The sequence below is a fragment of the Hordeum vulgare genome, chromosome 3H (assembly GCF_904849725.1).
Source record: "Hordeum vulgare subsp. vulgare chromosome 3H, MorexV3_pseudomolecules_assembly, whole genome shotgun sequence".
NCBI classification, from domain to species: domain Eukaryota; kingdom Viridiplantae; phylum Streptophyta; class Magnoliopsida; order Poales; family Poaceae; genus Hordeum; species Hordeum vulgare.
The window spans coordinates 295,568,203-295,592,869 of NC_058520.1; the positions used below are offsets into that span (position 1 = coordinate 295,568,203).

General features: G+C 45.0%; 2 protein-coding genes and 1 pseudogene across 2 annotated transcripts; all 3 read left to right on the forward strand.

Moving 5' to 3' along the window:
* The first annotated feature begins 11,496 nt into the window (after positions 1-11,496).
* LOC123439887 lies at positions 11,497-12,550 on the forward strand (annotated as a pseudogene).
* Positions 12,551-13,297: 747 nt separating this feature from the next.
* Positions 13,298-14,902, forward strand: LOC123439888 (predicted GPI-anchored protein 58). The gene has a single exon (XM_045116510.1). It carries the CDS (start codon positions 13,781-13,783, stop codon positions 14,411-14,413), a length of 633 nt encoding a protein of 210 aa, XP_044972445.1. The 5' UTR covers positions 13,298-13,780; the 3' UTR covers positions 14,414-14,902.
* Positions 14,903-18,883: 3,981 nt separating this feature from the next.
* On the forward strand, positions 18,884-23,974 carry LOC123443682 (DNA replication licensing factor MCM4). The gene is made up of 18 exons (XM_045120181.1): positions 18,884-19,055; positions 19,156-19,848; positions 19,974-20,102; positions 20,452-20,533; positions 20,628-20,760; positions 20,850-20,921; positions 21,029-21,151; positions 21,231-21,344; positions 21,423-21,635; positions 21,716-21,814; positions 21,894-22,054; positions 22,163-22,259; positions 22,405-22,566; positions 22,643-22,723; positions 22,883-22,961; positions 23,050-23,186; positions 23,273-23,323; positions 23,618-23,974. Exons 1-18 carry the CDS (start codon positions 19,016-19,018, stop codon positions 23,690-23,692), a joined length of 2,541 nt encoding a protein of 846 aa, XP_044976116.1. The 5' UTR covers positions 18,884-19,015; the 3' UTR covers positions 23,693-23,974.
* The last annotated feature ends 693 nt before the right edge of the window (positions 23,975-24,667 follow it).

Consider the following 24,667-nt stretch of genomic DNA (forward strand, 5'->3'; position numbering starts at 1 on the left):
GCTAATGGAAGTCCTAATGAAACCTTTGGCTCCGGGCCAACCTCCAAGGACTAGATTTCTGGTGAAGGAATTGAAGTCTATGCCAGAACTGTCTACAGAATATTGGCATATTCTATTTCAACTATCAAAGGGCATGATAAGGAAGAAGATGTTGTTGGAATCATGAAGAACATCTTGTTCAACATCATTCATGGCATCAAAATGAACTTTCACAATTTCTTCCTCTGGACTTTGGCTGACAATGCTTTGTCACCATTTGAGCTGAAGATTTATGCGCCTTGGATCATGAGATTCATCAGAAACATATCCGCCATCAACTACCAAGCTGACTATTAGAATCACCTCGGTTATTTGTCGCACCTCAAAGTCATCAAGAAATCTTTTGAACCAGTTGAGAGCAAAGGCAAGTCAGTGATTGATGAAGGAAATCGGCCACTGTATGGTCAATTTCGCAAGGTTGTCTCCTATTCCTTATATGATGACACTGCCACTCAAGAATCTGATGGCAGAGCAAAACCTCCAAGCCCAACTGCCCCAAGGGTGATGACTAACACAGAGCTTCTCCTCAGTCTTCATGAGAAAGTCGATCACAACCACAAATGGGTAAAACGCCAGTTTGGCTCCATTGTGAAAACCCTCAATGATACTCAGAATGATGTGAAGAAAAATCACTATTATCTTCATGTGGTATTTGATCGCACTTGGGCCATATTGTCCCAGACTCCCAAGGAACTTGAAGAATTGGAATTCACTCGCGGCTTTGATTGGTCATGGCCACCAAAGAAGAAATTCAAGAATATTCTAGTTCCTGACTTGGTGGACAGCTCGTTTTCTTCATTGTGCATTGTTGATTGAGATGAAGAACGTGCGGATACTACAATTGGCCCAACAAGGAAGTCTGACTCGAAGAATGCTCACGCCTCTTCCTCAACACACAAGTGAAGTTCTTCATGGGCGTTAGTCCTCAGTTTCGTCACTTGATGACAAAGGGGGAGAAATCTAAGAGTTTTTCTTCAAGCGGCTTAAATTTATGGGCTTATAAACTTTATTAAGTTACAAACTCTTGGTTCTTTTGAAGTGTTTGATGTAATGAGTTGTAACTGAAGCCTGATGGTGTTCTGATACTTTTGAATGTTTTTCCTCACATGCTTATTCCTCAAGTTAATTAATGCATGCATGCTGAAATTCGCCAGACACCATTTTTCATCATGCATTTCAAATTCCTCATCCTATATGTCAAATGCATGCATGAATTACAAGATACAGGGGGGTCTACATTATATATATCATCAATGTGCATTTGTTGTTCAACGCAAATTCCTCAAATATGCACATCTTCACGGGGAGTTTATTTGTATCTTGACTTCAAATTCCTCAAACTTTGTACTTACATTCCATATTATTATCCACGTTGAAAACTTAACCTATTTGTCATCAACCACCGAAAAGGGGGAGATTGTAAGTGCATCTAGTGCCCCTTAGTGATTTTGGTGGTTTGAAGACTTATAGGTTAAGATACTGATATGTTTTGAAAGTGTACACATCCTCCATAAGTCACTTAGGAGTTTGAGTTATTTGATGAATATCGACCCCTAAAAATGTATGTCTTCGGGTGAAGACTTTGGTCATTCCTCGAAGACTTTGATCGCGAAGAAATTGCAATGAAATTAATATTCCTCATGAAGATATTGAAGATGAGGAATTCGGTGTGTCCTGAAGAAAACACTCTAAAGACTTTGAAGCTCGAAGATTTTCTCTTTCTGTTTCATTTTCTTTATACTTGAGTCATAGGAACATCGTACTATTAAAGGGGGTCAAGGTAAAACTATGGACTTAATTTCCTCATGATGCTCAACCCAAACCTACATCTACCAAATCCTCAAAGTGAGGAACATGAGAGACATGAGGACTTTCACAATTGAAAGTTTAGACCGTTGTGGCACCACGCGCCACCTGTCCCACATCTTATCCACCCAACGGTCATACTATTAAAGGGCATTTATCTCAAATCATGTCGGGATGCTCACAGGCTATAAATAGCCGCCCCCCACAACCACTAGTTGGTTGGCTGCTCCGAGAGAAACTGACACTAGTCATTTAGAGCAACCCAAATTCTTCACAGCCTTTGAGCGAAAATCATCAAGTGAGGAAATACCCCCAAACACCCAAACCCAGACCAAAACCCAAGTGATTGAGCATCACTCAAGAAGTTATTCATGTGTGGAACCGACGCTTGTTACCTTTGAGGACTGTGCATCCTCCATACGACTAGGCGTCATGGTCTAGAGCATCTAGCAGTCAGTTGTGGATCGTCGGGTGACCGAGTCTGATATGGGTTTGGAAGTCTGCCCTGAAGACTTATCACGAGTGTTGGGCGAGGACTATGTCCTTAGCTAAAGGAGAATACGAAAGGGACTGTGTGTCCCAGGACTGCGTGTCCTTTGGTTTCAATACCCAGACGCTCCAAACCAGACGCACAACAGTCACAACAATTGGAACTGGGTCATCAACAACTGTCTTCATCGAGCTACTCGTTCTATTCCCTCAACTCTCTCATTTCCTCAATTGCATGTTGAAGACTTTCATTTGTACTGTTTGAAGGATTTGACTACAGACTTTCTCTGAATTCCTCACCTCCAATTCTTCACCTAAGTTATTCTTCACCCGCTTATCCTGTACTGGTGACCTCTGCAAACCGATTCTCTGAAATCACGTTGAGTACTTTGCTTTAGACGTTTTTGCACTTCTGACTTTGTACTATTTCCGCTGCACTGAGTTCATGACTGAGGACTTTCCTCACTAGGAATTTCCTCAGTGATGAAATTGTAAAAACCGTCTATTCACCCCCCCCCCCTCTAGTCGATATAACGCACTTTCACTGTTCCTAGGTTGTGTGCTTTGCAGTCCATAGCATTTCTCTAGTATGCACACATCTAGGGGGAGCCTGTCTATATTTTATAGATTTTCCTTTTCCTTATGTTATTTTTATATACTTTTGTGCAAATCCTGTATTGTCATCAATCAACCAAAAAGGGGGAGATTGTTAGGTCATATTTCTCCATAAATGGTTTTGGTGATTGATGGCAATGCTTGTGCAGACTAATCGTGTGCATTGAGCATTTCAGATAATTCATGTCTAGGCACAAGACGATTCGGTGCCCCTTAGAGTCTATCAAAGACGGTTGCTTTCTACGTTTCTTTTCAATGGATTTGAGTCGTAGGAAAGTCGTACTATTAATAGGGGGTCCGCTTCAGAAAGGTTATGGTGGAATCAGCACATTCACATCTGTTTATTTTGCACCACCTTTCCTTCACTTCAATGGAGATCCAGTCTGTTTCCCTTTGTGTGTGCAAAGTGAAAGCAGCAAGGCGCTTGTTTTCAGTGGCCAATGGTAGTACCGCTCAAGGTGGCAATAGTACCGCAGGTGCCAGCGGTAGTACCGCAGTCACCAGCTTCTACTACGAGTGCCTATGGTAGTAAGAGCAGACATAGTTTTTTACTACCGCCCTCACGCGGTAGTACCACAAAACCGTGTTTGGTACTACCGTGCCGGATTTTTGCACAGTGGTAGCCTCAACGGAGGTAGACACGAATGTATTTTTTTACTTCCGTGTACCTCCTGTGGCAGTTGGATACTACCCTACGGTAGTGCCATAAGGGAGTGCGGTAATACCGCTCCGGCAGTTCTACCGCTTGTTGCCCCGTGCAGTAGTTCCTCCCTCTGCCACTACCGTGCGTGCGGTAGTACCACACCGGGCAGCGGTAGTACCTCTATGCTCGGGCTGAAAGTGGGGGTAACAGTTGGATTCTTTCCCCCGTTATATAAAGGGGGACTTCTTCCCCAAGAATACCACCTCTTCCCTTCCTAAACTCCATTGTTGCTCCAAAGCTCTTTTTCACCCGGTCTCTCTCCCTAGCCAATCAAACTTGTTGATTTTATAGGGATTGGTTGAGAAGACCCCGATCTACACTTCCACCAAGAGAAATTTGATTCCCCCACTAATCTCTTGCAGATCTTGTTACTCTTGGGTGTTTGAGCACCCTAGATGGTTGAGGTCACCCCGGAGCCACATTCCATTGTGGTGAAGCTTCGTGATCTTGTTGGGAGCCTCCAAACTTGTTGTGGAGATTGCCCCAGCCTTGTTTGTAAAGGTCTGGTCGCCTCCTTCAAGGGCACCGCTAGTGGAATCACGACATCTTGCATTGTGTGAGGGCGTGAGGAGAATACAGTGGCCCTAGTGTCTTCTTGGGGAGCATTGTGCCTCCACACCGCTCCAACACAGACGTACTTCCCTTCAAAGGGAAGGAACTTCGGTAACACATCCCCGTCTCCATCGGTTCCAGTTGTGGTTATCTCTTACCTTTACTTCGTGCTTGCTATTGTTGTATTGTATTCCTTGCATGCGCTAGTTGTTGTTGTTGTTAGCATCATATAGGTTGCTCACCAAGTTGTCCATCTAGAGAACCTTTTGCTGCTAACCCTAATTTCTTAAGAAAAGCTAAAATTGGTAGTTGCCTATTCACCCCCCTCTAGTCAACCATATCAATCCTTTCATCCTTCCTATGGCATCAAGGTCCTAGGGCTAGCTCACTAATGAAGTATATTTGTTCAATGTGATCACTTGTCCCATATTGAACCCAATATTAAGCAGGGGTTTGTGGAAGCTCATCAGGTGCTCTGGCAAATACATTTATTAAACACGGGATAAATGGTCTAAGCTCGGGAACCTTGTGAGGTTTTAGGTTGGTCTAGGGAGGGGTTTCCAATCTCGAGGGAAAAACACAACTTTACACGGTTGCATTTGGTTGAGCACGTTGTAGTGAGAGTCCTCACTGTTAGTAGTCCAACAATGTGGATCCTTCGTGCAACTTGCCATGCTGGTCTTCGTTTGTCGAGAAAGGTGGGGGAGAGAGAAAATTAGCATAGAGTTCTGACCTACATGATATGGTCATTGGGCAAATACTTTGGGCAAGGAGGTGAGCCTAGAGGGTAGTAGGAACTCTGTGGTTTAAAACACAAGCAAACAACAATCACATCAAGCATCACAAGCACTCACAACAAAAATTAATTGGTCCTAATTCTTGAGTTATGTTAATTTAGGAGAGTCAAAACACATGGTGTGACATTCGGCTATTCTACTAGATTTATTTTGTGGGTGAATCTGTTTCATTCAGTGGCATGATGGGGAACAAGTCCCAATGCACGGTAATTAAGGAGCACAAGTGGGTTTGAGATCTTTACCCTAACTTGGTGAAGACCTCCTACGATGGTGACGGTGGGTCGGATTATAGTGACCGACGAAGGACTCAGGTGCTGAGGGTGCACGGAGATGAAGTGGCAACGTCCATAGACACGAGTGTGGCAACAAGGGGTTGCGAGGGATGATGTTTGAAGATAAATTTCAAAGGTTGGATCTGTTGGATACATATATATATATTCCTTACTGCTAGTGACACCAAATCTACAAATCCGGTGCCATTGAGTTTCATAACTGCGAGGGGGCAGAGAAACTCGGTGGGTCCGAGATTTAAAAATTGGTGGTACCGAGGTTCAAAAACCATATCAACCCTAGTGCTTCGGTGGGACCGAGTTTGTGGAGTTCGTCACACCGGGTGGCACATGGGAGGTTTTGGTAGTTAGCTCTTGTCGAGAAGGAACTCCGAGTTCACCTCAGATGCAGGATCTGGAAAGTGCTTTCCCAAACTTTGTGATGAATCATGAATAAAATATGAGACGAGAAAACATAGATAGCTAGAGAGGGGTACGTAGGCATTCTTCTATATCTAATTGGCTAAAGAATGAAAAGCCAAATAACAACAATTGGATATCCTCGAATGAGCAAAAATATGCATACCAACATGCTCACTCAATAAGATGTCAAATAAAACATGGCAAACAGGCACAACCACTCTAGTATCTACCAAGCACTTTGCTGATGACGAAGTCATCTATATATGAGTATATTGACTTAGGATCCAAGCAAGAATACTTGATCATAGGTCATACTCATCGTTTATGCACAAGTTGGGTTACCACTTTTACATAAAGCTTTCAAGGTGTTCACATCTTAAGAGATGCTTTGACTCAAGTCTTAGAGTAAAGCTCCCCCTTGATGTGAGATCCCCCCTAAGAGGGATAAACTAACCTTGGGTTTTTTTGTAGAAGACTTCATGTTGGTATAGTAGTGGTGGATGATCATTGTTGATAAAGATCATCTTGAGTTGGCATATATCCTTGTTGTTTCATACTCTTCTCACCTACATGGGTTAGTCCCGCACAAGGAACAAATACAAGAATATCTATGGACATGGAGTGAAGTACATATGAGATGATGTCCACTGATACGTCAATTACCATGTCCCTTGCTTACCTTTGAGGGAATATGCGACTCCTTGAACTAATGCATATGGTTGGAGTTGATTGCAAATAGTTCTTTCCAAAATGAATAAGAGTGAATTTTGTTGGCGAAGTCACCCTCAAGAACTTCTATAGTTCTTCTTCTTAGGGACCCACATCAACTTGATGGGGATCCTTGGAGTTGAGGTATCAGTGAATCAAATATATCATAGGAGTTGGAGGATACTAGTGCAAGACGAGCAACACCTTCATATTGACTATAGTCAGAGTTGGAGTGGTAGCTTCTCTCGGATTGGTTGTCGGATTCGGAGCCGCATACCCATTCACCAACATGAGCTGGATGTCTTCTTATTGGGTGGCTCTTGGTGTACTTGTCCTTCTTCTCCGATTCCTTGCTTCTCTCGGAGGGTCTTCGTTCATAACGATCTTGTCTACTCCTTCTCTCTCTTTGAGGTGACTCATCTCTTGAGATTCCTCTTCGAGGTTACTCATATCTTGAGATTCCTCTTCTAGATGACTCTTCTCTTCTTTTTTTTGGGGGGGGGGGAAGCATTCATTGGGGTAGTGTCCGGGCCTTCCATAGTCGTAGCAATTTGGGTGACGATTAGATGAATGCTTCTCTTCATATCCTGAGTTGGAACTTCTTTCTTTGCCTCTACTCTTGTAGAACTTGTTTAATTTCTTGACCATGAGGCTTATCTCTTCATTGGTGGAAAGGTTGTCATTTGAAGTTGCAGGAGTATTGCTTGAAGCTTTGTATGCACCGCTTGACTTGCTATGAAGCTCTTCTTTGTCCTTGAGTGACATTTCATGAGAAACAATCCTTCCAATGACTTTTATTGGCTTGAGATCTTTGTAGTTTGGCATCATCTGGACCAATGTGCACACGGTGTCGTACTTTCCATCCAAGGCTCTAAGGATCTTCTTGATGATGAATTTGTCGGTCATTTCTTTGCCTCCTAAGCCAGCAATCTCATTTGTGATGAGAGCAAGCCTAGAGTACATCTCAGTGACTCCTTCGCCATCCTTCATATTGAACTTGTCAAGTTGACTTTGTAGAATATCCAACTTAGATTCTCTAACGGATTCAGTACCTTCGTGCATATCAACCAAAGTATCCTAAAATTCCTTTGCATTCTCAAGACTGCCAATCTTGTTGAACTCTTCGGGGCATAGGAAGTTCAATAGAATATCGCGGGCTTGAGCGTTGTATTGCAATATCTTCAATTATTTCGCGGTTTCTTCACGATCCGATTCCCTTCCATCACCATAGAATTCACCTTGCAAACCAACACAAACAACAACCCAAACGGCAGGGTTATGACCAAGAATATGCATTTTCATTTTATGCTTCCAACTAGCAAAGTTTGTACCATGAAAGTATGGACCTCTAGGGTCGTAAGTTCCCTCACTAGATGCCATACTTTCCTAGTTTGTGAAACCAATGCAACGGAGACCAAAGCTCTAATACCACTTGTAGGATCCGAAGTATGTGTAGGGGGTGATTAGAATACTTGACCAAATAAAAACTTAGCTTTTTCCCAATTTTAGTCGTGGGCAAGTTTTAGCAATTGTAGCAAGTCAATAACACCCTACACATGCAAGTCTAAGAGTATATAAGTGGAAAGTAAAGACATGCACATGTAAATAGAGGATAGGGATAGGAAGATCAAATGCAAAGATTGACACCGATATTTTGGCGTGGTTCTGATAGGTGGTGCTATCATACGTCCACGTTCATGGAAACTTCAACCCACGAAGGGTAATGGATGCGCGAGTCCATAGTGGGCTCCACCCACGAAGGGTCCAGAGAGAAGCAACATTGTCTATTCCACCATGGTTTACGCCCATGAAGGACTAGGCTCACTCGGGCAGGTCTTCACAAAGTAGGTGATCTCCTTGCCCTTACAAACTTTTTGGTTCAACTCCACAACAGAAAGTAGGAGGCTCCCAAGAGACACCTAACCAATGTAGGATACACCACTCTCCAAAAGGTAATAGTTGTGGTAGTATGATGAACTCCTTGCTCTTGTGTTTCAAAAGTTAGTCTCCTCAACACTCAATCACTCTCTCACATATTTGGCTTGGTTGGAAGAGATTGATTGGGTGTAAAGCAACTTGGGGAGGCTAGAAATCAAGATTCATGTGGTAGGAATGGAATATCTTGATCTCAACACATGAGTAGGTGGTTCTCTCTTCGAAACATGTATGGGATGAGTATTTGTATGTTCTGAGTGCTTCCTCTTCGAATGAGAGGTGGTGAAGGGGTATATAGAGGCATCTCTAAAAATCCAACCGTTACAACATTATTATCCAACTCTATGAAACCTAAGTAAAAACTCGATTGCACTCACTAGTGCTAAATGTGACAACTTTCGGCATTTCGGTGAGACCGATATATGAACCTCGATGGGTCCGATTTTGGTTGGCCTCGATAGTTACCAAACTAGGTGGCACCGATTCCTAAAACTCAGAAAATCTGATTCTTAGAAATAGGTAGATAGAGAGTTGGTCAGTGATTCTCGGTCAGACCGAAACAAGACTTGGTGTCACCGAGAAGCTAGGGTTTGGCATAGGACACGTGTGAGGTAAAACTCGGAAGGGCCGAATGGCAAAAGTTGGTGGCGCCGAATTTTGGATATTTAGGATTTTTGATAGAATATTTGTGGGAGAATTCATGAACATATTTGGTGGCTAATCTCTAAGAACTTGAGCAACCAGATCATCCTACTCACCTCGTCCCCTTTTAATAGTATTGGCTTTCCTATGGACTCAAATGTGATTTCTCACAAAATGCAAAATGTAGAGTCTTCAAGCTTGTTGCCAATAGATGTTCCTTCAATCTAGGGGTTCTCCTCACAATTCTTAACCAATGCATCATTGAACTTTTCCTAAAATATATTAGATAGAATCCTTAGTCCAATGACACATATGTTGTTATTAATTACCACAACCACCTTACGAAAAAGTTGTGCTTTCAATAGTGTGGCCTCCAAGCCAGCGAGCTTTCGGCAATGGCATGGTCGATTCTGTGTGGTACGCGCATGCGTTGGGTAGGGCTCGGGAATGCCGAGGGGGTGCGGCTGTGTGCATGTGGTGCCCAATGACGGGATCGAGGAGGTTGTGTGGGTGTGCGAACAGGGGAAGTGGCACTTGTGTGGATCGAGGAGGTTGTGTGGGTGTGCGAACAGGGGAAGTGGCACTTGTGTGTGAGTGCGCAGGAACTCGAACATGGGTCTTGTGGCACAAGCAAAACACTTCTATGGCGATGGAAGTGACATGGTAACGAGGCTGGGAGGAGCAACTGCTCACCACGGGGGTGCTGGTGATGACGAATCTGACGGAGAGGCGACGTGGAGACGAGCTAACCATCGATGATGGCTTGGCCCGAGGAAGAAGACACGAAGAGGACATCGTGGAAGGAGCTCCTAGAACCGTGTGGCCGCGGGCGAGGTAGCAAGAGACGGCGAACGTCGAAATGGTCACCCTCACATGGACGAACGGAGGAGGGAGACCGTGGTTAGGCCGAGCTCGAGCTCGCCACGGCCATGGCACCGGAAGGGTGCGCGCAATCCTTACCTCGCGGTGGTAGGGGCATGAGAGGGATGGAATGGAGGGAGGAGGAGGACTATGGGGGTTATGTTATACTAGCAAAAGGGCCCGTGCGTTGCAACGGAAGAAAAAAATATCACACGCTTTTAATCTTTTTATAATCATTTTGATTTATTAAAATAATAAGCTAACTACTAATGTAGTCAGTCCTATCCTATTTTATTGAGAAATCAACTCGTCCATTGTTAATTCCACCATGATGAGAAATTGAGCGGGACAAGCAAAGCAAAACAAAGAGGCTGCGTGAATTGATCAATAGACTGTTATCTTATTTCACTCATGGGGTAGAGAATGTGGGATCAGATGACAAACTGAAGGTGGTGTTCCATTTTCTCTCTCTACAACAATGCAATCTTACATTCAATACATTCATTCATCAGCAAACAAATTCCCACAAAACAAAAATTCTTGCCGGTGCTTGGCACACGGTTGGAGGCATGGAGAGGGGATCTCATCAGATGATGAGTTCCTGCCGGAGGAGGGGATACGATGAGGGGAGCAAGGGTTAGGCGCATCTATCTGGCCATAAGGAGTCGTCGTTGCCGCGCCATAACCTTGGAGTTCCCCGTGTGAGCCATGAAGGCCTGCCTCCACCTGCAAGTACTTCGCTCCGCCGTGCCTTATCCGCGCGCCTCCGCCGTTCTGCATCGAGCAGACGCATCAACAGGGGTGGCGGTTGAGGTCGGCCGCGGCGGCGAGTGGTGTGGCGGCGGCCTGGGCACAGGCCAGGGTGGCCCAGGATCGACGGGAGGAGGCGATGCGTACGGGTATAATTTTTGCAGCGAATCGGTTTTTCCTTTTGCGTTGCAGATAAATGATGGAGCGCGGGTTGAGTAACAAAAATTACAGTGGCTTTTTTATGAAAATGTCGTGGTGGGTTTTCCGACGGAAGCAATAGCCTCTTTATTATTAATTAGGTATAGATGAAATGACTAACAATCAATGCATAAAAAAATTAATTATTAAACAATTTTATAAGATAGCTTAGTAACAAAAACTAAGCATCTATGCATTAAAAAATACACTTAACACCACATCTAACAAAAAATATGGTAAGCTTACCACGGAAGGTGTGTGAGATTGATTAATTTTTGAATGTTGATTAATTTTTGAATATGGTAACAAAAAATAAGCTGGACATGGACGCATATCCACGCATAATTAAGGTGTGCGAGATTGATTAATTTTTGAATGTTGGTTGTTCTGTTCTGACTTTCGATTGCGCCAACGTGCGTTGACTTGCGTGCTCGGTCGCTATCATCTCTATGCCGAGCACAGATTATCTAAAATATGTCTTTATACATCCATATATAGTTCATTGTAAATTCTTTAAAAGGTCTTATATTTAGGAATGGAGGAAGCAGTATATATAGATACCTCCGTCCGGAATTACTTGTCGCACAAATGTATAGAAATAGATGTATCTAGAACTAACATACATCTAGATACATCTTCTCCTAAGACAAGTATTTTGGGACGGAGAGAGTAGATGCATATGGTACCATATGCATGAGTAAAACCATGCATGCAGGAGTTGCCTCTGGTGAGCAAGCTGGACGAGCAAACGTACGGCCCGACGGACTCCTTGATAACTAAAGAGTTCATTGAAGAGCAGATCAACGGTGTCATGACAGCCGAGGAGGTATCTATATATATATCACCAAATATTTGGTTGGAGAGCAAATGATATATTTGGTAGTAAGAATTGAGCACCTAATATATATGACTGCATGCAGGCCGTGGCTAAGAAGAAGCTGTTCATGCTGGACTACCATGACTTGTACCTTCCATTTGTCAACAAGGTGCGGCAGCTGGAGGGCACGACCTTGTACGGGGCACGTGCGCTCTTCTTCCTCGCCGGCGACGGCACGCTCCGGCCCATCGCCATCGAGCTGACGAGGCCCAAGTCCGCGAGCAAGCCACAGTGGCGTGAGGTATTCACGCCGGCATCAGCACATGAAGCCAGCATCACTGGGTCCTGGCAGCGGCAGCTCGCCAAGGCTCATGTCGTCTCCCTCGACACTGGCTACCATCAGCTTGTCACCCACTGGCTGAGGACACACTGCTGCGTCGAGCCGTACATCATCGTGGCCAACAGGCAGCTGAGCCAGATGCACCCCATCTACCGGCTGCTGCACCCGTCCTTCCGGTTCACCATGGAGATCAATGCCCAGGCCCGCAGCTTGCTCATCAACGCCGACGGGATCATCGAGAGCACCTTCTTGCCGGGGAAGTACTCCATGGAAATCAGCTCGGCGGCCTACGCCGAGTAGTGGCGGTTCGATAAGGAGGCGCTGCCGGAGGACCTCATCTGGAGGGGCATGGCGGTCAGAGGGGAGGATGGGAAGCTAGAGCTGGCAATACATGATTACCCCTATGCCAACGATGGCCTGCTAATTTGGGATGCCATCAAGCAGTGGGCGTTTGATTATGTGGCGCACTACTACCCATGTGCGGTGGACATCGTCGACGACGTGGAGCTCCAGGCTTGGTGGAATGAGGTGCGCACCAAAGGACATGCAGACAGGAAGGATGAGCCATGGTGGCCGAAGCTCGACTGCCACGAGAGCTCGCAATACCTTTCTCCTTCTTCCTCTCTTACATATCAGTTTTTTCTTTTTCTCTTGGCCATGAGCACGAGCATGCAGTGAGCGGGGCAGCCTCGGTGGTGAGCGCAATGGCGCGACGTTGCAGCCTGGCATGCGGGTGGGCAGTGCCAGTCCTCCACGCACGCCGGCGGTCACCTCCAGGCACGGAGAGCTGCTGCCGTAGGGCAAGGTGGGGGCGGCGACAGCTCCAGGGCGAGGCGGGGCCGACCGGGCGTGGCGAGGGCGGGAGCACGGGTGGGCAACTGGCGCTTTGGCGAGCGAGATTGAGCGCATAGTCCGGCGCGGTGGGGAGGAGGAGGAGCGAGCTTGGCCGCCGACCTCGCTGTCCACCTCCGAATCCTCCCCAGCCCCTGTCGCGCCGCGCTGCAAGCTCTAGCCGTCGCCATCGTTCTACAAATCGCAGGTTGAATAGATAAAAACACAAGGTCCTTTTTGTAAATTTGAAACATTTTCTTGACTTACCATTACTAAATCCTGTAGTGCGGGTTGATTTCAAGGAACTATAAGGGGGTTTCTGCAAATATGCATGACGTACGGCAGAAGCATTATCTGCTTTATTATTATTAGGGAGACTAACAAAAGAGCCCGTGCGTTGCAACGGAAGCAAACCATACAACACGTCTTAACCTAATAATCATGACTTGAGATCTTTATTTAAACTTACTGCATAAATAGAATTTAAAAAATGTTAAATAAGTAAAATAACATCATATTTAGATTATACACATCACTATAGATTCAAATTACATTATAAATAGACATTTAAAAATTAAATAGGTAAGATACATTAGCGATCCAGTATCCAAGTCACGATGTGTTTTGACTTTTCCACGAAAGAGATCGCTTGAATTGGAAGAAGCGGCTACAGGACACGTTGTCGCCGCGGCTAAGCCTCCGTCCTCCACGTACTCACCCTTCCCGAAAGCTACGGCCCACCATGCCCAAGCTGGAGCGAAGGTCCTTGCTCATGAAGCACACGACACGCGCCCAAAGTCGCAGCTTCGTGGCGACCCGGTCGACATGCCACCGCCCGACCTATAAGAACCACACCCGCCTCGAGCTCTCCACCTCAACATCATCAGGATCAACCGCCTCACGCTTTCGGTTCCAAATCCAACCACCTCCACCATCACCTCCGTGCTCCCCGTGCCACGCTTGACGCTTCCCCTGTCCGTCCGAGAGCTTCACTAGCTAGCAGCCATGGACGGCAAGGGCTACACCACACCGCCGACCGCGCCCGCGCCACAGGCCGAGGCAGGAGCGCCGCACTTCTATCCCCCGACGGAGCACGCCACCGCGCCACAGCCAGGATCGCAGGTCTCCTATCCCCCGATGCCAAAGGCCATGGACGGCCAGGACGCCGCCGCGCCACAGCCGGGAGCGCCGCCGCCGCACCCGTCCTCCCCACTCACGCAGCAGGCCATGGAGTTGGAGGGCAAGTACGCCGCCCCACAGCCGGGTACTGGAGCTACACCGCCTTCGTCGTCCCCCCTAACGCAGCAAGCCATGGACGGCAAGGACGCCGCCCCGACACCGCCCACCGAGTCGGCGCGGTGGGGTACGCGGCAGATGGGTCCGCCAGCGGCGCCCGGGGCGCACACGGAGAACCAGCAGGCAGCGCAGTGGACGGCCACGCGCGGGGACCAGGAGCTGCCGCCGTACGTCATCATGGGGGCACCGGAGCCGGCGCCAGCGGCGTCGGCGCGACGGACTGACAAGGAGGCCGAGGGCGCGGGCGGCCAGGAGGGCGCGTCGGCGAGGGGCGACGGCGGGGAGGCGGTGAGGCTGGCAGTGGCGGAGAGCCCGGTGCTGGTGGTGGGGAGGCGAGGGTGATTGCGAGGGGGTTCACGTAAAAACGAAATGTTTTTTAACTCATAAAAGGACCGCGGGTTGAATAGCCGAAAACATAAGGACTTTTTGCAAAACCGCCAGCGACATACGGCAGAAGCGATCTGTGGTTTATTATTAGGGGAGATAGGGCACCGGGGCATGTTATATAGGGGCCTATGGGGGCTCTCGGACCGTCAACTCAAGCTGACTATCGATGTGGAGCCTCTCGATGGTGCGCCAGGAAGAGGATGAACATATAGATAGGTGGGGTTGGGCTGAACAAATATGTATGTTTTGGTGGGCTTCACGTGGGATGGGACTCCCCCCCCTTGGTGTCTCTCTTTTTTGTTACGAGTAGGAGTGTAATTAGATGTGAGTAGATATTCCTCGGACATCGGAAAAATACACTGGATTTGATAAAAAAATGTTTGAGGATTCTTGGAAGATAAAATTGGAACAAGTTTGAATAAAATACAATAAATTCAAAATTGAAACCCATTCAAATGGACTTGGATGGGGCAAAAAATTTAATGGATGACCGTGCACATTAGATGTGATTTATGGGCAGCTTTTGAACATTAATTTGAGCAACTAAAATGAGACTCAAATATCCAATTCAAATTAAAAGAAGGTTGAAAGTTGAATTGGCAAGTGGGAAAACTTGATCACATGTTAGATGAAAGTGAGCAAGAGAAGAAATAGAAGTTGCAAATACATATGGACAAAATAATAACAATAGTAATAATAAGGGAAACAATCACATCGAGTTGATGAACATGATGCATGATGCAAGAATAAAATAAAGCAAGCATCACATGGCAATGACATACAAGTCAAAAAATGTAACAAACATGTGGGGGTATTGAAACAATCAACGGGGATAACCGACAACTACGAATGGATGCACTTTTGGAAAAATGACGGCAAGCGAGTGTCAATGCAATGAGAATGATGTGAATGATGGGACGATGAATGCGACAACAAAATGAAACACATGGCAAACATCAAAATAACCAGAAGGGATTTGGAGTGTCGGTCTCGGGCTGTTACATGCTCGATGACAGGAGTAGCTGTGACAACGACGACAAGGTGGCTTTGCCGGCAGCGAGATCGTCGATAGGCTACTAAGGATCCGTTCTTAAAGCGCTAGGACAGAGATGGCGTAGGGATCAACAACATACAATTGTAGGATCAAGTATAAGGGAAATCAACTATTCTTTTGAGTAAACAAATATAATACATCCAAAGAGAAAAAAACTACGGTGCTAATTCAAAGCAAATGTTGTTGATACATGCACCATGGCAACCGCAAAACAACTACCCGTTTAGGGTCACACAGCCGACCCTCTCGGAGATGGGAGCAACAAGGGCATCAAGGGCGCTGGTGTCAAAGCCTTTCAACAGCTTGGAAAAAACCTTGCTCAAATCAAGGCCAGGGTTGTGGTAGGCAACTTTCACCAAAACTTTGTGGAGAACCCCACGACAAGCGGTTGCCCACCTTCACGAATGTCGCGGCTTGCATGCAACACGCATCGTAAAGGGCACACTAAAAAGGAAGACAAATGGTCGGAATGGACCGTGCACCTGCGGGTCCCCCTACTAGAAGAGGAGAAGACGCACATACCACCTTTCCTAGTCCAGCTTGGCGGGTCTCCCACAACCTGCATTTGATGCGTGCCATGGGCGGGCGATAAAAATCATCATCATAACCCTGAACTGTGCACAGACGACCGTGACCTTCGGTCCGGCAAGGCCTTGCCGGGCGAAAACCAACCTCCAAACAACGCCAAGCAAAGGTCAAAGCAACCGGCGAGCCTCGTGGCCGGTGGAGAAGGCCCGACAACACACGCGCCCGACAAGATCTCCACTGCCAAGCCGTCGCTCCACATCATCAGGCTGATTGTCTACATCAGCTAGGTGTCGAGCGGACAGACGGTTAGGTAGAGCTTGTCGGGACGCGTGGCATCTCGGTAGATTTACAACAGCTTTAATGACACTCGTCCCGCGGCGTGGCGGAAGAATAAAAGGTAGCTAGGTGAGCGACAAAGAAGGAGAGACGATTGTTGCAGGGAGACAACGCGAGCATGACACCTCTTGGCGCATTTAATGCGCCTCTCCTAATCCGCCACAGTTAGGTATTTCCTACTATAGCTCTTGTTAGTAGTTTTGGCAGCTATAGTATATACTTTTTACCTCGTGTAATGATTATTTTAACCATTATGGTAACCCCCTTCGCCTATAAAAGGAGGCACATGACTGCCTTTAGAAAGGTCGAAAACTTGCCCATTTGCATGTGTAGTAGCACTCTCGAGCACCTTGTAGGGTTGTTGCGCTCCTTGTAACTTGGGCATACTCAAATAATCCACAACACACATGATGTAGGGTTTTACACTTTCGAACGACCGTACCTGTCTAAATCGAGCGTGCATGAGTTGGCGATGCTCTTTGTGTCCGTGAATCCCCACAATCGAACCACAAAGGGGCCTCGTAGGTCCCATAGATTGGGAATTTGATTTTAGATAAATCTAATGCAAGGAGCAAAAGGAAACGGATGGAGTAAAAAATGTCTGTGTAATGTTTGAAAATTATTTCCTCCCGTACAAGCAAGTGCACGTCACATTAGAAAAACATTTACATTTCAAAATTATGTTTGTGACATTTTAAAAATTGTTTATACAGTGTAAAATTGTAACATAAAATTTAAAATTTTTTGTATCATAAAACACAGTTCAACGTATGTTCCAAAAAAGTTTAACATACTAAAAAACAATGTTCAAAAGATGTGTTTGAAAAATGTTAATCATGTACTTGAAAAAGTTAAATATTTTAAATGTACACAAAAATGTTGTATTTCATGAGAAAATAGGTATCAAAATATATATTTGAAATAATTTTGCTTATGTATTTTAAAAAAGTGAACATGTATAAAAACATTTCTGATGTATACAAAAAATATACAGTGTATATGAAAAAATTAGACATGTGTTTTGAGAAAAAAAACCCTAAAGAAAGAAAGAAATAAAGTTGAAAAAAATAAAAAGTAAAACGTAGAAAACCCAAAAAAACCGGATGTAAAACAGTGAAACAACTGTTAAAAAACACCACAGAAAAAGAACTCGTGTGCAGCTACAGTACTGGGCTTGGCCAATAGCGCTGCTGCTATAAGCGTGACGTATTAAGAAGCATTACGTGAGAGCAATTAATTAAGGGAAACACTAACAATCAGCTGACGGATTTCTCGGTCGCATCCGTTAGCCTCTCCACCTGCCACGTGCCCTTTTGGACCTACTCATTTCTATCTTAAAACAAAAGGAACATGTGTTAGGTGCTCTACAACGGGACCAATGTTGCAAAAAGTTTCTGCAAAAGAAAAGAAGGTTGGGAAGACCTCTATTTCATAAGAAACTGTAATAGAACCTCTGTTGTAAAAAGATTCCGCGAAAGAACAAGGTCTTTGTTGCAAAAAAACCGCAACAAGATCTCTGTTGCAAAAAAAACCGCAACAATACCTCTATTGCAATAGTTTCCGCAACATGATTTTTGTTACAAAAGATTCTGCAACACAACCGTTGTTGCAGTGATAAGGACGAGGCTAACCGGTGGTTGACACCAGATCTAACGGCTGGCGTGGTGGCGGATCTTTAAAAGAGATCCGCCGGAGGACTCATAGCATTGCCCATTAATTAAAGAGCGCTTCTTCAAAAGCCTTTCAAGGTTCATTCTTAGGCGCCGTCATTTAGTGTGTTCTTAGCTGTCGTCGGGTGTCACATCCTGGATGTTTTTATATATTTTATTTTATTATTTTTCCACACTCGTTTTTTACTTTTAAAATAGGGCTTTTCTCTTTTTTTTCCTTTTATTTGCATGTGTTCGAGCTTCCTCAGGAGGCAATTTTTCATTTTTAATTTTTTTTCGTCCAAACGTATCAATATGAGATATAATTTTAAAGACCTCGATTCAAGGAATCGAATAATAAAAAAGGTTTAACATTTGAACACACGATTTAAGAGATAAAATATTAAAAAAAACAAATATCTAAAAAAAAGAAAAAAACTCTACAAACAACATATATACAATATGCTACCCGTCACAACCTAAAGAGATGGAAGTGACCTTTTGAAAGAATACTCTTTAATTAGTTATTTTAACGATAGATACGTGTCACGAGTTTTATTACCGTTCGCTGAAAAAGTATCCTGAGATGTACTCCGTATTTGATGGGCTTCTGTGACTTTGAAAGAAGTATTATTTAATTAATAATGATTTTAAAAATAGATACGTGCCACAAGTTTTATTATCGTCCGCTGAAAAAAGTATCCTGAGATGTATTTGATGGGCTCCTGAGAGTCCAAACCTGGTTAAAGTGTCTGTATCGGCCCAGCTGCCATTCCCCTTTCTGTAACACAGTAGCAGCCCATAAACTGCCAACCCATTACTTGGCGGGAAACACCGCATCTCTTCCCGCCATTCCTCTCTTCCCGCCGCCGCCTCCCGCCATTTACCCCAGCCCCGTGCCCCTCCCCTCCACCTCCCGCTCATCTCCACCCCAACCCTCGTCTCTCTCCCTCTCCCTCTCCCTCTCTCGCCTCTCTCTGCGCGCAAGCCATGGCGTCTAACGGCGGCGGCAACAGCAACTCACCCTACTGTAAGATCCAATCTCCAGCTCTTCTCCAGATCCGCGTCATTTCTCTGCTGATCTAACGATGCGCGTGGCGAAAATCTTACCGTATTTGCTGATTTTGTAGCGCCGGATGTCCGCCCGTCGAGCCCGCTCCCGGCCACCAACTCATCCCCTCCCCAGTCCGCTCGCCGCGCCGGCGGGCGCCTCCGCCGCGGCCCCACCTCGTCTCCCTCCCTCGGCGGGTTCGAGACGCCGCCGCCACCGGGCCGCCGTATTCCGTCCGGTGCTGGTGCCGGCCGGCAACGCCAAAACTGGACTGGACGGTTTCCGCCAACTCCGTCCACTCCCATGTCCACCGACGACGTCCCGCCGTCCTCCGAAGCTGGGGAGGAGGACACGCCCGAGACCGACGGCGGCGGCGTCGGCGCCGATGCCACCCCGGTATTCGTCTGGGGCACCAATATCAGTGTTCAGGACGTGAACGCTGCCATTCTGCGTTTTCTGCGCCACTTCCGGGACCCCCGCGACGCCGGCCGGGTCGACCCAGTCATGGACGAGGGCAAGTACATGCGCGCCATCCACCGCATCCTTGAGCTCGAGGGCGGCGAGTCGCTCGACGTTGACGCACACGACGTGTTCGACCACGATCCCGACCTATACGGCAAGATGGTACGCTACCCGCTGGAAGTGCTTGCCATCTTCGACATCGTCCTTATGGACCTGGTGGCGCGTATGGAGCCGCTGTTTGAGAAGCACATACAGACCAGGATCTACAACCTCAAGTCATCCATTTGCTTGAGGAATCTGAATCCGTCAGGTGATTACCTGTGCCTAGACCGTTGATGTTCCAACATTAGTGCCCACTCATTGTTTTTTTTCAGAACGAAGGCTCAAGAAGACCGCCCATTGTCTAACCGGACGGGCTATTCTTTTTTGTTGCAGATATTGAGAAGATGGTGTCAATCAAGGGTATGATAATTCGAGGCAGCTCCGTCATACCAGAGCTCAAGGAGGCTGTCTTCCGCTGCCTTGTTTGCGGCTTTTACTCAGAACCTGTCATGGTTGACAGAGGTATGACAGTTGTTTCACACAATGCTGATTTGTGTTCAATTTTTTGTTTGTAATTTCGATTACTGTTCATTAGATGCTAACATATTGTTGTGTACATACAAAGTATGGACTACTACTTGTCATGATTGTGATTGTCCCTTGTCTTAATCTGTTTTTGATCAGACTCCAATTTAACTCTCGGCTAATTTACATTTTTTCTTGAAATACTTAGTAAATCAGCACCTCATGTGCCCGCTCTAACCTTTTTAGGGTTAGGGATAGTACTAGTTACAAATCATATGGTGATCGATGTTCCATCTATTTATATTCTTATATCATGAAACTAATGTTCAAAATTCTACCTTTCTAGGGAGAGTAACTGAGCCACACATATGTCAGAAAGAACAATGTAAAGCCTCAAACTCTATGACTCTAGTGCATAACCGATGCAGGTAGCTATATTCTCCATTCAGTCTCTTGTCTTGTTACCATGCTTTACTGATTCAGTGTCCTGACTATTTGATGGAATATATTGTTCACAACTAGATTTGCGGACAAGCAGATCATAAAGTTGCAGGAAACACCAGATGAGATACCGGAAGGTGGCACTCCTCATACAGTCAGTGTTTTGATGCATGATAAGCTTGTTGATGCTGGAAAGCCTGGAGATAGGGTTGAGGTTAGGAGTATAACTTTGTTTCCATTGAAAAATATCTTTGCTTCTGGGTTTGTCGGAAGTGTTAATTTTCCCTTTGCACCTTTTGATAGATAACTGGGATATACAGGGCCATGAGTATCAGAATCGGACCAAGTCAGAGGACTGTGAAGTCAATATTCAAGGTAGATGATACAGGATTGAGAGTTATCCTATTTGTTATATGATTTTCTTGTCTGAAAACGCTTTAAATTGTGCTGACATATTGTCAATAATTTCCTTCATTGATCAGACATACATTGATTGCCTTCACATAAAGAAGACAGACAAGTCCAGACTTCATATTGAGGACTCTATGGATACTGATAACACCAATGCTAGCAAGTCTTCTGAAGACAGCCATGTCACAGATAAGGTCTGTTCCAATGTCCCTTTATCTTTTGGATTGGACTTTATGGAAATCTTATTAATACTCTCTTCTTTTCTGATTGCAGATAGATAAATTAAAAGAGCTTTCAAAGTTGCCTGACATCTATGATAGATTGACTAGATCACTGGCTCCAAACATATGGGAACTGGATGATGTTAAGAGGGGCCTGCTTTGCCAGGTATGTTCATGCAATATTTGTCTTTCCCTTCAGAAGTTTGTCTCGCAAGCTAATAGTTAAATGCTATATACTGCTTAGCTTTTTGGTGGCAATGCTTTGAGGCTTCCTTCTGGAGCTAACTTCAGAGGTGACATCAATATTTTGCTTGTTGGTGATCCTGGAACAAGCAAATCCCAGCTTCTCCAATACATGCATAAACTATCTCCTCGTGGTATTTACACAAGTGGAAGAGGCAGTTCAGCAGTTGGCCTTACTGCTTATGTTGCGAAGGACCCTGAAACTGGTGAAACTGTATGTTGCCATGATTCCTATCATTTTCATAATAAATCTTATGTACTTGCATCTTTAATAACCGGCATTGTGCATCTTAGGTTCTTGAGAGTGGAGCACTTGTTTTGAGTGACAAAGGTGTTTGCTGTATTGATGAGTTTGATAAGATGTCTGATAATGCCCGAAGCATGCTGCATGAGGTTTGCCCTCTCGCTGAACTGTCCCCTCTGAATTTGCATTGAACATATGATTACCTAAATATGTTCCTTAAATATACAGGTGATGGAGCAGCAGACTGTATCCATTGCAAAGGCTGGAATTATTGCATCTTTGAATGCTAGAACATCTGTCCTAGCATGTGCAAATCCATCTGAATCGCGTTACAATCCAAGACTTTCTGTGATTGACAATATCCACCTTCCTCCAACACTGCTGTCAAGGTAAGTTGTTCTGCTTCATGAAATGTAATTGGACAAACAATTATAAGTACTGTAACATGGACAAAAGATTAGAAGTACTGTAACCGTCTTCATGTATTCTTTATGCAGGTTTGACCTGATTTATCTGATATTGGACAAGGCAGACGAACAAACTGATAGACGCCTTGCTAAGCATATTGTCTCATTGCATTTCGAGAATCCAGAAGTAAGTCCCAGATCTTATACCTGAAGCTTTATTAACGAAACTGCTCCGTTTGACAAAGACTCAACAGTACAAGAATTTAATGAATTATAACACTGTCCTAGGATCATCCAGTTACTGAATAGTTGTTATTCATGCCACTATGCAGGTAGTGGAGCACCAGGTCTTGGATTTGCCCACGTTAGTTGCGTACATCAGCTATGCAAGAAAGTTTATTCAGCCAAAGTTATCTGATGAAGCTGCAGAAGAATTGACCCGTGGCTATGTTGAGATGAGGAAAAGAGGGAACAATCCTGGGAGCAGAAAGAAGGTAGTCTAGTTGTACCGTCTTGCTCATATGCTTTTAATTATAATAAGCCATGGCTGATTTTCTAACTGGTGGGCAGGTCATCACAGCAACAGCTAGGCAAATTGAGAGCTTGATCCGTCTTAGTGAAGCACTGGCACGAATGCGTTTTTCAGAAGTGGTAATATTTATTCACGGATTTTGGTGTACTTGCTAATGATCAGCTTTGGGACTTGAAACCCTTTGTTGTTGTTTGTGTTTGTTTACCATGTTCAGCTTCATACTATCTTCATTGTGTTTTGTCTTGGAGACTGAATTTTTTGATCTTGTGGCTTGGTAGGTTGGAGTGCGAGATGTAGCAGAAGCCTTTAGGCTTCTTGAAGTTGCCATGCAGCAATCTGCAACTGATCATGCAACAGGTCAGTTTGACCTGCTTTACCCTGTCATACATTTTATTTCTTGTTTCACTAGTTTGCAGTCCTGATATATTTTGTCCAATCACAAAAGGGACGATTGATATGGATCTAATCATGACTGGGGTATCTGCAAGTGAAAGGCAAAGACGTGACAACCTTGTCTCAGCTATCCGAGACCTTGTCATGGAGAAAATGCAGCTTGGAGGGCCCTCGATGCGTATGGCTGAGGTAACGAAACCTGACCGTTCCGTTCATGTTGTGTTCCCTGATACCATACCCCTTGTCCTGATCCAAGTGCTGTTCCTTCCTTACAGTTGCTGGAAGAAGTGAGGAAGCAGAGCTCCATGGAAGTTCATCAGCATGATGTAAGTGGCAAGCCAAGTTTCTTTTCTACTTCCTCTGTAAACTAATACTCCCTTCGTCCCAAAATTCTTGTCTTAAATTTGTGTAGATATGAATGTATCTAGTCACATTTTAGTATTTAGATACATCCATTTGTAGACAAATCTAAGACAAGAATTTTGGGACGGAGGGAGTATAAGAGCGTTTAGATCACTACTTTAGTGATCTAAACGCTTTTATATTAGTTTACTGAGTACTTCCCTGATTTGGTGGCCTGACATACATACATGCTAATGCATTCCTGAATTTTTACGCAGCTCCGTGTTGCTCTTGGCACTCTGCAGAGTGAGGGCTCCGTATTTGTCCACGGAGACAGTTTCAAGAGGACCTGATGTGTTTGCCCATGGCGACGTTGTAGCCAGCATCAACTGAACCTACCATGCTCCCGTCTCTTCTCTTGTAGCGACGTTGTAGCCAGCATCAACTGAACCTACCATGCTCCCGTCTCTTCTCTTGTAGAGCTGGGTGCTAACCTGTTTGGTCTTTTAATGGCCCTGACTTCTAGATGGAGGTCTATCCTGTGCCTTAGATTTCTTAAGTTGCTCTTGGGATTGTTGTGTTTACATGAAGACATATTTTTATTTGAGTGGCATTGACATGTTGTGCTTGCTTCTTGTCTACGTGGGCTCCATGGTGCATAAATCCATTTTTCTTGTCTGGTGGGCTCCTGCTCATTTGCAAGTATACGTCACGAGTAGCCCACAACAGAGTTTTTAAAAATTAATTTGACGATTGCCCTGCCGCGGTGCTAACAAAACAAACCCGACCTGTTTCCTTACGACCTTTTCTGTCGCCTGTTGGCTCCCAAGCAACATCCATTTTTTACATGTTTCCTTTCTACTTTTTCCTTCCAAAGTAGCGTTGGATAAGTATATACGTAAATAGAGTAAGGACAGTTCTTTTGAGATCCAGCTCATGCATAAACTGCGATGGGTATAAGCCTCACACAAGCTGTTGTGGAAATAAGTCATCCAGTTCTTGTGTATTTATAGTTCTTTGGTGAAAAGTCTAGAATATCCCTAAAATGTAATTTAAGGTGAAATAAGATGTAAAGGAGGCCCTAAGTAGTATCAAAAAAGTTGCTTGGATCAAGGAGTAATACTTCCTTAAATTTAAGGTGAAATAAGATGTAAAGGAGGCCCTAAGTAGTATCAAAAAAGTTGCTTGGATCAAGGAGTAATACTTCCTTAAAACCGAGCACAAATCAAAACAACAAGGCCAAGCCCATTCCCATAGACTGAAACACTTAGGGCAAAGCCCACCCTTGTCGACGACATGTCGATCAGTGGCCACATAACGTTGCTTCG